Here is a 14,857-nt window from a genome sequence, read left to right as displayed (position 1 = left end):
AAAATCTCCAAGTCACTTTGATAGGTGAAGATGTAATTTTAAATTCCAGTTTCTTACAGACTATTACATATTCATTAATTTCCTGAGCTTACACAATCCCATAAATATGTTTAGCTTGTGTGTCTTTTTGCTAAAAAAATACCTTTCACAGCCTCGTCCACTACTTCCACCACTCGATCAATCTGTTGGACCTGCAGCACAGACAGAGACATCAGGGAATACATTTATTGATATAGACAAAACAAGCCCACACAGTCAAACAGAGGATATCGACAACACACAAACACACATACACTTATCCAGGTTTATTTAAGGTGGATATGTAAATCCACTCTAAGGCAGCAGGCAATAAGCAGATAGGCAAACAAGTGCAGAACGATACAATCACAACAAGTTTCTTCCAGTTAGGATTAAGCAATATGGATTTTCTAAATGCCAATTAGTGTGTATGTACATAGGCACAGCAGCATGTTTGGTTTGTATTGGCCAATGCATTGAAACTGCAGCAGAGTTTTAACGATGTGAAACAAAAGTCAACGAAATGTAAGTTTAAAAGAAAGAATAAGTGTGAGCATAAAGTAACATATAGGTAATTAAAAAGGTATTTCAAATAAGATTACCAAAGAATCTCTCAAACGCAATCATTTCATAAGAAAGTCAAAGTCATTCTCCTTTTCATCTCCTAAGTAGACAGAACAATCCTACAGTTCTAGCAGCTTAAGACCCCTCTAATTCATGCAAAGATAATAAGCATACATTTGGCCACAGCTTAAATTTAATCAGACTGTTAGAAAGCTCAACTAATTTTTTAAAAGAAGAAATAAATGTTCACACTGAGCAGTACTTATTTTATTAATTTGCCTCGCTACTAAATTATTGAGAAGAGCAGTAAAATGAGAACAGTAAAAGGTCGTTAAAAAGACATGCATAGGAACCTAAAGAGGTGAAAAAATAAACAACATGATTTTCTTTGACGTAATTTCTCCTTTCATTCTCCCAAGCGTTCCTCTAAGTCACTCTCCTCCTCTGCTCTCAGAGGCTTGTGGACTTGCCATTGGCTCTATCTGCCCCACAGGTCCATTACCCAGAGTATTTTTCCAAATACATTCACATGGACACACACTGTGCTTTGCAGGCAGCCGTTGCATGCATGTTACACACAGAAATAAAACCTATTTCCTTGTAATAGCCAAGCAATCTGGATCCATTCAGAGCAGCAGCGGGTGTCCCTTTATACAGTAAAGGTTTGGTAATGCTTACACTTTGCAAACTAATGCAGACTTCCAGTTTCAACTCTGTTTTCAAATCCTACTTTATATTCATAGGATACTCCTTAACTCAAAAATTGAGGAATGTTAAGAACAAATGGAATCCGTCAGATTAGGGCTTGAAATAAATATACTGGAAGGAAAAATAGCTTAGATTTTGCCTAACGTTTTTCTTAAAGAGGACTCTTTACCTTTCACACAACTTTGTACATGACATATATTTACAAAGGTGCTGTGTATTATAGTCAAAAAAATTTTTTTAAATGAAGGCCTAGATTTATCATCGCCTACTGGCAATATCCTGAAGATTTCTAAAATTATCATTGGAAGGTAAAAAAGAAAAAAAAGCAGACTTACAACTACAAGAAATGTGCAATCTTTGGAAAGACTGAATAAGTAGTGGCAAGCTACATAAGTGGGTGTGTGTGTGTGTGTTAAAGTCAGAATGTGACAGGTCTAGTTAAGATGGATGAAACACTGCAGGCTTGCATGACTGCCAATGTACCTTATACAAGGTGCACCGTCATTCACTCAGACATAAAAACAGGTATACAAAAAAAGCAGATGAGGCACAAAGGTCAATTAAAAAGAATAGATTGAAAAGGAAGTACCCTTTTTTTAACCCGATCCCTTATCTAGCCGTTAGTGAAATCACAATAGACAAATTCTTAACTAATTTGCATGTCATTTGAATAACCCACCAACTGCCACTGTCATTATGTAGTTTATTGTTGCCACCACAAAAACATAAGCCATGTGTACTTTCTCTCATATGCCTATTTATGTTGCCTGTTCATGCATTAATGCATCTTTAAATGTACAGGCATGAATAGGCATGTTTATTAAAATAAAATAAAAAAACTAAAAAAAATCTAGTCTACATGACATTTTTTTTAACAGCTCTGAATGGAAGTCCACACATAAAATGTTTTACCAAATGGCATGTTTAAACAGCATGTTTCAGAGACTGTTTAAGAGTTTTCATTAGGAAATAATTAAATTAAGCATCTCATCATTTAAGCAGATGTTTCAAAGATGGGATTTGTATCTCAGGTTTAGAATTAAGTGAAGGAATAACATGGATGAAAGCCTAATCCTGGCAGATCCCTGCAAACACAATAGGAGAATGGGCGTGTGAATGTTTGCCTGTATCAGTCCATAAATCCAACTGACTCATGACAATAATTTGAGTCACAAAGGTGAATTTCCCAGTTGTTTGCTGCGTCTTAAAATCTGTTATAGATAAAAGCCTGCTAACTGCAGAAAAGAACTGCAATGACTGTACTGAGTGAGATTTTGCTTGAATGGATAATTATCTAAGCTAGTATTTAAATATAATGTAAATAATGCTAATACAGCCTTTTTTGTGTAATACTGAAACATTTAGGCTGAAGCAGTTCTTGAGTTAACAGCTTTCATTACTAAATCCATTTTTTAAAGTTTTCCTATTGTGTTTAAGCTAAACACAATAGGAAAAATGATGAGGAAACAGACTATACTGTGCGCCATTAGTTAATTAGTTCAATTACTTAAGTTCAAGTCTGAAAATTAATTAGATCATCAAACTGAATCACTGAAAATTTGTATCAATAAGAACTTCACGAAAACCAGATATAAGAAATGTGGTTACAGATCTCTGATTAGATCAATCTTAAAGGGGTAGTATTATGCAATCAAGTAACTACATAACCTTCAATTGTTATAAAAACGCCATATCAAATATGACTTAAAAGAAAATTGACTTTGTAATTTAACACCTTGAAATTGGGCATGTCTCTTAAAAAATCCTGCTCTTATTGGAACTCCACCTCCAGGAAGTTATCGCTACAGCACTCCTCCATTAGCCCTTTAATAATGTTTTTACCAGAGTTGCACTGAGAAGTAGCTGGCATGATGAGCTCAGCAGATGCCAGGGTTTGCTAATTGCTGCTGGCTTGTCTGAAGGAGTTGAGCGATGGAGTCGCCAGGGAGGGCTGCTCTGTGAGGTGGAAGCTCAGAAACTGAGGCGGTGCTAGATCCACCCACGTGTTTTGAACAGCTGGATGGTTGCCACGGGAGATTAAAGGATTTCTCAAACATGCATAAAAGAATCAAGGAAACTGCAGGTACATTTTTAATGAGGGAATAACATTATAACATATAAAGCTCAAAAAAGCTAATTCTACATAGTACTGCGCCTTTAATTACAAACTTATAACCCAACATTTTTCTGCTCAAAATTGTAATTGTGGTTACAGTGATTTTAAAAAAAAAGTATTTGTAAATTCTACTAGCAACTATAACATGTTTAAGATGATTATAATGCCAATTCCCAATCTAAGTTACAATTTTAAAATTTTAATAAAACACAGCAAAAGTCAAAGAACACAAATTGAGTGCATGAACACATACCCCAATAATGCTAAGACCTTTAAGGTAGTCCATCCGGGGCTGAGCCTGAGGAACACAACCTGCAACGACCACTTTTTTCTGCTGCTCCTGGGCTTTCCTGCACAAACACATAAGAAGAGTTTTAGAGAAGATTAACACTGGTTTGTTTTCACGAGTCTGCTACTGTAAGCAATGTTTTAATAGCAATGACTGTCCAAACAACTCTTGATGAGAAGAGGGGTATTCACATTTAGCATATACTGAGTCGATATGTCAGAAGTTAACATGTTCCAACAGCAGTTTTTAATGATGATTAATAAATATTCCTATGTCAGTGAGCAAAATACTGTGGGTTCATGGAGCTCAAATGTAGATACATATGAACCCACACACCATAATCAAAAGCTTTAATGATCCAACAGACTTTCTGCATCCAGCACCAAATTAAATCCACCTCCAAACTGTGTGCAACTGTTTGTTTCACATATGAATTGCAAATGTTAAATCTGCCGAATCTCTGAACTCAAAATATGAAATATATTTTCAAGGAGGCGTGGTGTTGGATATGACTTGAAATGAAATTGTACGGTTACTTCCATTATTAGGGACAGGTTAATCTCAAAGTGACCAAATTAAAGACCTAAACATGTAAATTGTAAATTTGACTTTTGATACTGTACTGAATTGTGTGCATAAAAACTGTACTGATCCAGAAAATTGGCCGAGAAGCAAGACATCTTAGAGCAACCGAATGGATCACAACCTGTTATTCTGGACATGTGGATATCAGAAAACGGTTATTCTCGCTTTTAAAAATTTTTTAGCTCAGTCTGTCATGTTCAACATTTCAGTTAACCTTCACAGGAACCCGTAAAGCCGCAATGTTTTACAGCACTTTTGTTTCAACAAACAAATCAAAACCTTCACAACCCCCAAGGTTTGTTCATCAGTTTCAAGTTTGAAGAAGCAAACACTGCAGCAGTCATGTGCATGAGCTGTTCCCCAAATGCAAGTAATCACAGAAGTCTTCATCTGTAAAATTTATTTAAAAGGGTTTTTTGTTGCATTTACACCTTTTCATCAGGTTTGTAGTTACTCTATAGAATTTATAAAGTGTGGTCACATTAATAGAGTAAACAGTTCCACTTTTGGAGCAGAAAATTAATGTTTTAATTTTGACAACCAACAGTCCTTTCCCTTGCTCATACTCGGGAATTGGGATCTGTGTTGATAAGTGAGGCACATCAGAAATCTGTTCAGGTTTAACGTTTCCTCATAGTTCAGAGTAACTGTACTTGGCATTTAAACTGCAACAAACATGAAACAATCTGATAATGCTGTTTTGGTCTGATTTTTAAGTTTTTAATCACCTTACAAACTCGGTTACAGTGGGCGGACAGCTGTGTTCACAGAGCGCGGCACCAACCCTGCTGTGGGAGGACCCTCTCAGCATCACTGAACGTAATCTACATAAACAGTCAATTTTAGAACCTCGCATTGGAAACTCATAAAAGAAAAACTAGCTAGCGAAATTATGAAGTTCTCAGAAACCCATTGACAACCAGTGGTTATTTATATTCACAGGGAAGTTATCATTCAAATATCATTTAAAACTACATGTCATTGATCTTGTATGTTCCTATTTAAATGTGCTGAACAAAAAAAGAAAGCTATGCAGATAATCAGTGTGCCAAAATGTGTGTGTGCGCGTGTGCGCACATGATCTGTGCAAGTCTCCGTGTCACCTCCAGTTAGTGGCAGTGAGATTTGAGACACGCGGTCTGTCTGACAAAAGCTTTTGGAGGAGCTGCCCAGACTCTGCCATAAATCTTTAATAATGAAGCCTCCTGACAGCAGGAGTGGAAGAGGGAGGGTAGGATGGAAGAGGGGAAGCACATAAGTAGGGAGAAATCGTAGGAGGGGGACTGAGAAGCAGCAGTGAGGCTGGATGCAAACTGTCAGTAGTGTTTTAATTCACACTGTTTGTATTCTTCAACAAAACAAAGAGAGCTAGTGATGGAGGAGGAGGACTGTGCAAGGGAATGGAATGTGAAGGCAGACGACTCAATTCAAAGCCTGCTTACACTGTCACATGAATGAGAACTGGAAGGACAGATGAAAAATGGTAGAAGATGAAAGAAGAAAAAAAAACAGTGAAACCAGAAATCAAAAATTGTTCATTGTTTATTTTAGAAACAAAATCCTTATTTTGGGCCAAGTACAGAACATTTGTACTGAGACACTGTAAAAGGTTTAACACTACATGTGGCGCGTTTTAATGTTCCTACACACTTCCACATTTGTAAGAGGGCTGATGGGTAATTACAAAGTGGGCTGACAAATAAAGAAAGATATCACGGTGTTGGATACAATGGCTCATTTTACTCAACTGATCCAAAGTATATTTACAATGTGTATTCAAACTGTCGGGTTTTATCTACTGGCCGCCTGCCACTGCCAGAGAGTAAGGAACAAAACCCATGTTATTGCAACTGCCTTATTATGGTGTCAACAGACTGTAAAAATATACAGAGGGAGGGAAGAGTGTAGCAGTAAAGCAAAATATTCCAAGTCACTAAGTATAAAATTCTGATCAAAAGTTGGAAAGTTTCAGTCACTCTGCTAGATATTCAATTAAATAATCACTTCTCCTATCTTGTTACACCTATAAAAAAAAATTCAAGACTAACAGAACAAAGCCATAACCACATATACAAACATTCAGAGATGCATCTGATAAGTGTGACTCCCCATCACAGATACAGCCATGAACATCTCTTTCTTAGTGCACATTCAGACACATACACAGCAGGGGTGCAGCTGCCTAATTGACAACATCTCATGCCAAAAGGCACCAAACGTTCCTTTAATGTGCCTCTCGCTCCCTGCCCATGGACCCACCGCCATAGCTGACATGACGAGGAAGCAGAGAGCGGCTGAGTTGCTGTCTGAGCGCCCCAGTGGGAAAGGCCAATCACGTTGCATACAATTCCTGGGAGGAATGAGATGGAGGGGGATTATGGGATGCAGTTGCTATGGTAATGCTTAGTAGTCTAATAAAGCTCTCATTGCCAATGACCCAGACTAGAGCAGATGTCCCCCAAGATCAGACGAAATGGATGTATGCGTGGGGAGATGCGTGTGTGTGCGCACATCTCTCCTCCACTCTGCAGCCCTTTCTCAACTCTGTCACTTCTCCTCAAGGTCCTGACACCAAAGGTTCAAACAATGTCTAAACATACTGTGCATACGCGTTGCAGCGGTCCAAGCTGGTGATAGGCACAGCATTCATAGGACTGCACATAGATGGCTGACCTCTGTCGTATATGTGGTGGAGAGTGCTGTGCTGTACATACTTGTTTTTAACAGCTGAGTAGACACAGTGAATAAGTCAAATTAGACTAGACTAAATGTCCAACTGAATTGATCAGGTTGACTTCGAGATGCCTCATGCTAGGAACATGACATTAAGTTACCCTAGGCATCAGGCGGACCAGAGAGCATGACCTATATAAAAGACTCTTCAACGTTCACACAGCAAAATCTGAAGTGAAACAGAAAGTGTTCCTTAGAGGATCGGGGTAGAGGCTTCCAAAGGGCTTTTTTCAATGACTGTAACACACATTTGGTCACATAATCAAATGACATTCTCTAGAAAGCATTGAATGTCTGCAATGCTCTCCCTCGTATTTAGCATCAAAACTGATGTCAATATATATACGAGTATGTTAGGCTGATACTGAGCCAGAAACAACGTGAGCTATGTCTTCAGATTGAACCAGAAGACCAAAAGTCTCGTTTTAGGTCAGTTATCAAAATGGTCCGTTAAATGCCACAATAATGTAGGAATTATTAGAAATAACACAATTAAGTTAGGTATATAGCAAAAATTTTACCTAAACTTCATTTACAAAAATCTACTGAAAGTAACGTTTTAATTATATTGTAATATATCAAGATGCACTTGTTTTTCATGGTGCACTTCAGCATAGAAATGTTTAAATGTCTGAATTCAATTCTAAAATAATTATTTTATTATGAAACTACTTCAAATTGTAATTAATTATTTCTACATTAGTATGGATATATTTATTTATCATCAACCATTTTTAATTTATGAAATCTAGAAACCTTTATTTTTAGAATATGTTCATGTATTGAGAAATTTTGGTTCTCAATACAACGCTGTACAATCAGAAGTGGTTCATTTTAGTTTAGAAGCCAAATATCTAAAACAGACTTTCACACATTTATGAGTGTGTGCGTTTCCGCTCAATGACTCCTTGCTGTGCAGCATCCTCAGCCATATACAGATAAGGTTTTGGCTACATAGCGGGAGAAAGTATGAGCTCATTACATACACACACAGAGCCTCTGCCATATGTTCCCTAGCAAACATGTTGCTTGAGGATGAGGTCATAGTGATACGAGCCGTGAGAAAGTTTGTGAGGCTGAGAGAGTATAACTTCAACTTAAACTAGATGAATAAATTAAGATTTTTCCACTCCAAACAATCTGATAAAATGAAGTGGGACATTGAAGATATAGCTCTGTTGCATGTGTATTTCTCCTGCCTCTTTACCATATTTGGCCTATCGTTGCTCCTTTTGTCTTTCTCGCCCTCTCATCTGCACTTCAACGGCCATTTCTGGTTGATTTGACAGCGAGCCAGCCACTCAGTAAACCCCTGACCTCTCTGCATTAGCATAAGCAGCAAGGGGCAAGGTTAAGTACCCATCAAGCCTCTGTAATTAACATATGAGTCGATGAGCGCACGGGTGTTTGTGAGTGTGAGTAAGTGAGAGTGAGCAAATGTTTTAAATTGCTCCTTCACATATTTTCCACTTCTACAAACTCCTGCTGAATCAATAATGCAGTTATGCTCTTGGTCAATGAGGCAATTTCAATTTCACAACAGCTATTGTAATCCAAGACTTTACCTGATTTTATCAACAGGGGGACCCACAAATCATGTTTATTTTTTAAATGTTTTATTCAGTGTTCCATATTTATATTCCTGCATGTTTTGTAACAACAGCAGCAAAAAAAAAAAAAAAATGTCTCCCCTGTCTGACAGAAGAAACTGAACTATTGTAAGAAAAACACTGTTGCTCTAAAAGAGACTGTACTCATTCCTATGTGTATTACTGTACTGGTGGAGTTTTACTAAACAACATAAATTATAAAGAAGTAGCTAACTCTACACCTGTGGAACCTGAATGTGAACAAACACATTACAGTTTGAAATGTGGGGAATAGGAAACAGAAAACAGTGTGACAAGAAACTGTAAAAATTAATTTTATGACAATGTTACAAGAAGATCTATTGGATGTCTTGAGATATGTTAGCAGAAATTAAAGACAAATACATGATAGATAAAACAAATGAGGCTGCCAGTTTTAACATTAAAAAATAAAGTTGCTGGGCGTGGCAGTGGAACAGGTGTAAAGCGCAACACATGTTTGGACCGAAACCTTAGTCCAAGACTTCACAGTTTTGAGTTCCAGCCATACATCTTGGGAAGTCTGATTTAGTGAAATTTGATTTCTTAATCTTTAATTCAAATATTTCAGGAAATGGGGCAAGTTTGCTATCAAAAATATCCACTTTATAGGATAAATAATATTTAGGCAAATGTCTTAAGGGACGTGGTTGTGAGGAAAGAAAAGCAAATTCAACATCAAATCGTTGGAAAATGAAGGAAAGACATGAGTGGCCCGAAGCTATGAAAAGGTTTGTGATTGAAGGAGGAGATTTGAGAGGTAAAGCTGCTGAATCCCTTTTCTAGTTTCACTTAAACACATATCCAGAATGCACTTTTTAAAGCCTGTTTGTTTTTCAGCTCCTCTTCATAAAACAGAGACAAAAATAAACGAAAATAACTAAACAACTGAGATCAAAAAACAAGGTTGAAAGCACAGGGGGTGCAGCTTCAATGAAAGATGATTACATGAAAGAAGTCCAATAAAAGTAACTTGAGATTAAGAAAACAATGCTATGGTATTTCACTAAAGTGAAATGCCATAACCCAGATATTGTTGTGTTTTTAAAATCTGGAGCACATCTTTGATAGCAGTAGTTGTGAAAAGGCACCAGAATTAAAACAACGCAAGAGGACAAAAAAAAAATGTTGACTCTTGTCATCCTTCCTCATTTATTACTAGTATATCATTTACAAGATACAGGCAATCTGTTGACCAATCAATAGACACCTATAACATAGCTATTTTATGGCTGACCCACTCCGCCTTTGGGTATGCTGTAGATAGGATGCTCCTGTACTGTCCACCTGGGCCTTGTAAAGGAAAGTCAGATGTTGTGTGAAGCTTTCAGATTATGGCCTTTAAAGAATGCTGGACACACATTCACACCGCCGTGAAAAGGAGAGAAATCTGTCATGTAAAATTAGATGAATGTGTAATAAATACCATATTACTGTAAATGAGCTGTATTGACCGCTTGAATGCTTCATAATAGAGAAAGGGCTAATAAAAGACAGGGGAAAAAAAGACCCATGTGAAACAGACCCACACAGACAGCTGCACAGATGTGCTGGAAATTGCATTAGAGATGAGCACTTCAATGAACCTCAAGAAGGAAGACTATATAGCTGAATCCTAAAAAGAGCCCCGAGAGTCCCATTCCCCATGCCAAGTCCTGTTATTTATAGAGGAAGGGCTATTATGGGGCATTAATGTGATAGTACCCAGCCCCAGGCTGTGACAGAGAAAAAGCTGATAAGTTAATATTTCAGACGATAAACAAAGATATCTACACAAATCCACAGAGATCGTGCATTTGGGTATTTTATTCCAGAATTTAAATCACATGCCTATTTTATTAATTACTCCTGGAACGTACCCCATGTTTACTGGTAAGTATTGAAAGTTTCAGTATTATACCTCTAGTGTCTGATCAATTGTTGCCAAGGCATAAAAACGGATCATGTGAATGAAAATATTTTACAGAAATGTGCTGGGTGAATCTCAGAGCAAGAATGTTTTTTCTCTTTTTTGTAGAAATCAAAGTATAAGAAAAAATGTCATAAAACCCAACAAACTTTAGCCTATTGAAGAACAACATTCCTACATACATTCCTGAGTATATCATTTAATAATGTTCTGCCAATGGAGGTAGTGAGGCAACACAAAGAAAGATTAGAGGAATGTTACCAACTAAAAGATTACTCCCTCATTTTGTACAAGGTCACAAACTTCCAGCGCTATTGCAACATCTTTCATTTCATACACAGAAAGGTTCTGCACACGATTGAATCTGAGGGTAGAGATACTGTTCAGCCCGATCAATCAGAAACTCTGATCATACCACAAAGGCTGTGCTTTCATTTCTTGATGTTGGTTATTTTCTGTAGTGGTCCTGCACTATTTGCTGCTAATCAATGATATGTTCATAATCTGCACCGTAGGAGATAAAAAGCACACGAGGCAGGTCAACGTTAGCAGAAAGTACCATCTTGAAACTGAAATTTTGGTGATTCTATCTCAAGTAAAAAGAGAAAAGTTTAGTTTGCTTTATTGCCAAGACATTGGGGAGAAGGTTATGTTCATCTGGTCTCCACTGTCTGTGTGAAGCTGCACTATTCTGTATGAGTGCCATCTCTGTGTAATTATTTGAATCCAAAGATCAGACAAGGGGTAAGTCTTTGTTATAATGACTCAGGTGAAAGGCCACTCTTGGCTGAATGCATTCAGACAAAATTAGCCCAAGCGTAAACAATCAAGGTTGGTTTCAAGGTCATAAATTATTACAAGACCTCTCTCGGAGAATTGCAATTTCACATGCTCAATGACCTGGAATCATTCAAACAATCAGCAACCCAGCAGCAATCAAAATAACAGAAAGGCCGAATAATTACGCCACTTAAAGCAGCAAAGCAGTCATCAATAAAGCCATGAAAACGTTTACTTCTTGAAAAGTTGCTATAAACTAAAGCAAAAGTGATGCAGATTAGTTGATTAATGAGGATTAAATGGAAATGAAAGAAAGAATCCTGCTTGGAGAGAAAACGTCTGTTGTCTAACACTTAATATGGGAATCTAATTCACAAAGTTCGCTTAATTCTATTTAATTTCATCCTTTTGATTTTGGTTCGTTTTTATACTCTCCTGCTGTCAAAGTAGGCTGTAACAATAGAATTTTGACTACACTCTTTTTAATGGCTGGAAATACTATTTATTTTTGTTCATATTGTATGTGTGCATAAGTACAAATAGAAAAAAAATAAAGAATTACTGTATAAGTGACTATAAATAAATGAATAAAGACTAAAGTCTGGTTATTTTCTTGAATGCTGTTCTTTATTGCTGTTGTAAAATTTCCACAGCTTCTATGTTGTATGACAATCTTTAAACATAAATAAATACAGAAATAAAAAACCTTGACTGAATCATAAAGTCAGACATCTCAGAAAAAAAAAAAACAGTCAAACATGATTATACTGGTGGGATGATTTGGGACTTTTTGCTGCTTCAGATGACGGTTCTACTCGTCATCTTGCCGGACAAAGATTAAAGCAAATCCAGAGGTTTAGAAGTGTCCTAGTCAAAGTGTGGACTTGCATTCATCAGTTTTATCTTGGCATATACTTGAACAGGTTGTTAATTAGGCCTGAGCATTCAGTATTAATAAATAATTTGCCAACGATGGGATTTTAAAAGGCATTTCATTTCAAATTTAATTTCAGAGTAAAAAATATAGAAGTGGTTTAATGCATATGAAAACCACACTTTTCAGATTTGTGTTTATAAAACATTAAAAGCCCGTCTCTGTTTAACATCACCTTACAATGACTTAATTTGTGATGTGTGTACTGAACAGTTTGTCTGATAAAAACACTGCATATACTTTGTTTACATAATAGTAAAGACTGCAGAAGCCTAAGGAAGATGGTCATGCTGTCATTCTTCCCAGGCTGTAAAAGTTTCTCAATTTTTCTTTAAGTTTCTCAGCTGAGGAACACCGAGTAATACTGTCACATTTCATATCCCTTTCTCTTCTACAGCCTCCCTTGAGGATTCAGAGGCAAACCTTTAAAGGTCAAAGATCTCACTGTCATCTTTCATGACTTAATTTATATCAATCACGTCTCTATGCTTTAACTTATTGAATCTTGAAGTGACAATGGTGTGACAGATATGTTGAAAAACAGCATTTCAACTATTATGAAAGTAGAACTGAAAAGTTTCTCAACAAATTATGCTGTCACTTTTCACCCCCCAACAGTGCACAGTGAAAGGACACTATTGCAGAGGGCATGCATGTCATCACTTATAATCTGCAGTGAGTATATAGTATCTAAGTGGCTCAGGACTTTCCGGGTCACTGCTTGTTTAGCCAACACCAGCAAATGTCAGCTTTGGAAATCTTCAACTTAAAACAAGACCACAGGGAGAATGTCAAAAGCTTACAGGTGCTTCTCTGACCCACCATTACCCTTTTGTCTCCTAGAGTTTTACATTTGCACTTTCGTATGTTTACTTATTAGATTTGTGTATAAAAAGAAACGCTTTTAAGTGAGCTAGGTGTATTTGACTCACTATAAACTGAACAAACGCATCAAACACTTGTAAGCTGAGTAGCTCAGGTCCAAGAACCTTCTGTAGAACAACAACCTGGCCTGGCCTTTTAGAAAAATACCAAGCGTAATACTGTAAGAAGCATAATTAAAGCCAAAATAAAGATTCAGTTATGTTCCTGAGGCAGTTTGACAGCAACTCAGTGTGGGGATAATGAGAGAGAAGCGAAGCAGCAGGTGTTGTGGTTTACCTGTGTTTTGTCAGTACAGGTAAACAAAGGGTCAGAGCAGTCCTCTCCATGTACCATCTGTCAGATGAGTCAATGTTTCAAAAGACATTTCTCCACATTCAGACCAAATCAACACTTCCCTGGGAACAAGCTGGGCATTTTTTTCTCCCTCTCGGTTTCAGTGTTTAGTAACAAGCTTATATTTTCTAAAGGTGTGCTCACAGATGAAAAAACAAATAAAATTTGAATTTAAAAAAATCCCAATACAAAGATTAGGTTGATATTTTACTTTGACAATTCATAAATATTGATAGAACTGAAATGAAGCAAGCCAGTGTAAGTCATTTGTTTTTCTTTTTAACATTTTAATGAACCTGTGATCAAAGGTACATTCACAAATTTTAAGCAGCTCATCCAACAAAGCTGTCATGCAACAACAACAACAAAATATAAGCACAATTCCCTCCTCTTTTGAAGTTTTCTATCATTGTGTTCCTCTTCTTTTACACCTAAAACCCTAATGAGGCAATGATGAGATTCTCTGTCCTTGCCCAATTAAGATTGCAGTGAATTCTAGATAAAGCCTTTACATCACTAGTTTAAAATTACAAACGCGAGCCATTTAGCTACATGTGAGCCTAGTGTTTCTACGACGTGGAATAAAAGAATTAATTTTTACAGAGCTCTTTTGCTGAAGATACTTTCAGATCTATCAAATATGATTTGGATAAAATGTGGATAAATACTGGAAGAAAATAGAGTAAGTAGGAGTTATGACTGTGTTGCAGCAGCACTAATTCAGCAGCTGTTGTGATTTTTGTGTGTGTGATTTTTAATCACTTGGCTTGTATTCTCAGGACTACTGACAAGTTAACATTACCAAAACAAACCACCAAAACTAAGGGAAAAACTGGGACAGATTTGAACAAAAATATATTTAAATAAAGACAACAATTTATTAAATTGTATTTTCATAATTATCAGGTTGAACACTTTTTTGTTTTTACTATGATTTCTTTGAGGATATTAAAGAGTTGGACAACACATGCTTTTCACAGTGTAGTTCAGGCTTAAATTCTAAATGAATCAGCCACTGGAGTGTTTTGGTCTACATGAGTAATTTAAGAAATGTTTCCTTTCCAATATTTTTAATCACTAGCTCCTGACACATTTTTTGTCATTCCTCTTTAAATGTGTAAGTATTTTTAAAGATTGGGTTTTGATTATGTGGCATAATTGTCTTGATATTTGTGTTACATCACTTTTAAATGATTTCCCTCAAATTAATTTTGCAGGATTTAATGAGAATTATCAGGGAAACAAAAACGGTTCCTATCAGTGGCCTACAACAGAGATTATATTACACAAAAAAAAGGCATGAAAAATTAAACAAAAAAGGTGTAGCCTTGTTAAAAAATACCTGCAGAAAAAGAAGCAAACACTATATGAGCAT

General features: G+C 36.6%; 1 protein-coding gene across 3 annotated transcripts in view; it reads right to left on the bottom strand.

Annotated features, from left to right (window-relative positions):
• The window catches only part of cdkal1 (CDK5 regulatory subunit associated protein 1-like 1), a 209,019-nt gene that overhangs the window by 155,637 nt on the left and 38,525 nt on the right, over positions 1 to 14,857 (bottom strand). For all 3 annotated transcript variants that reach the window (XM_081597191.1, XM_081597190.1, XM_081597192.1), the window contains exons 5-6: positions 3,660 to 3,756; positions 143 to 191 (exon numbers count right to left, since the gene is read on the bottom strand). In XM_081597191.1, coding sequence (XP_081453317.1) covers positions 143 to 191; positions 3,660 to 3,756 — 146 coding nt within the window. The remainder of the gene's footprint in view (positions 1 to 142; positions 192 to 3,659; positions 3,757 to 14,857) is intronic.

This window comes from Poecilia reticulata, chromosome 16 (assembly GCF_904066995.2).
Source record: "Poecilia reticulata chromosome 16, P_reticulata-male-v2, whole genome shotgun sequence".
In the NCBI taxonomy this organism is placed as follows: Eukaryota; Metazoa; Chordata; class Actinopteri; order Cyprinodontiformes; family Poeciliidae; genus Poecilia; species Poecilia reticulata.
The sequence above is the reverse complement of the archived record's forward strand: the minus strand, read 5'-3'. Positions and strand labels throughout refer to the sequence as shown.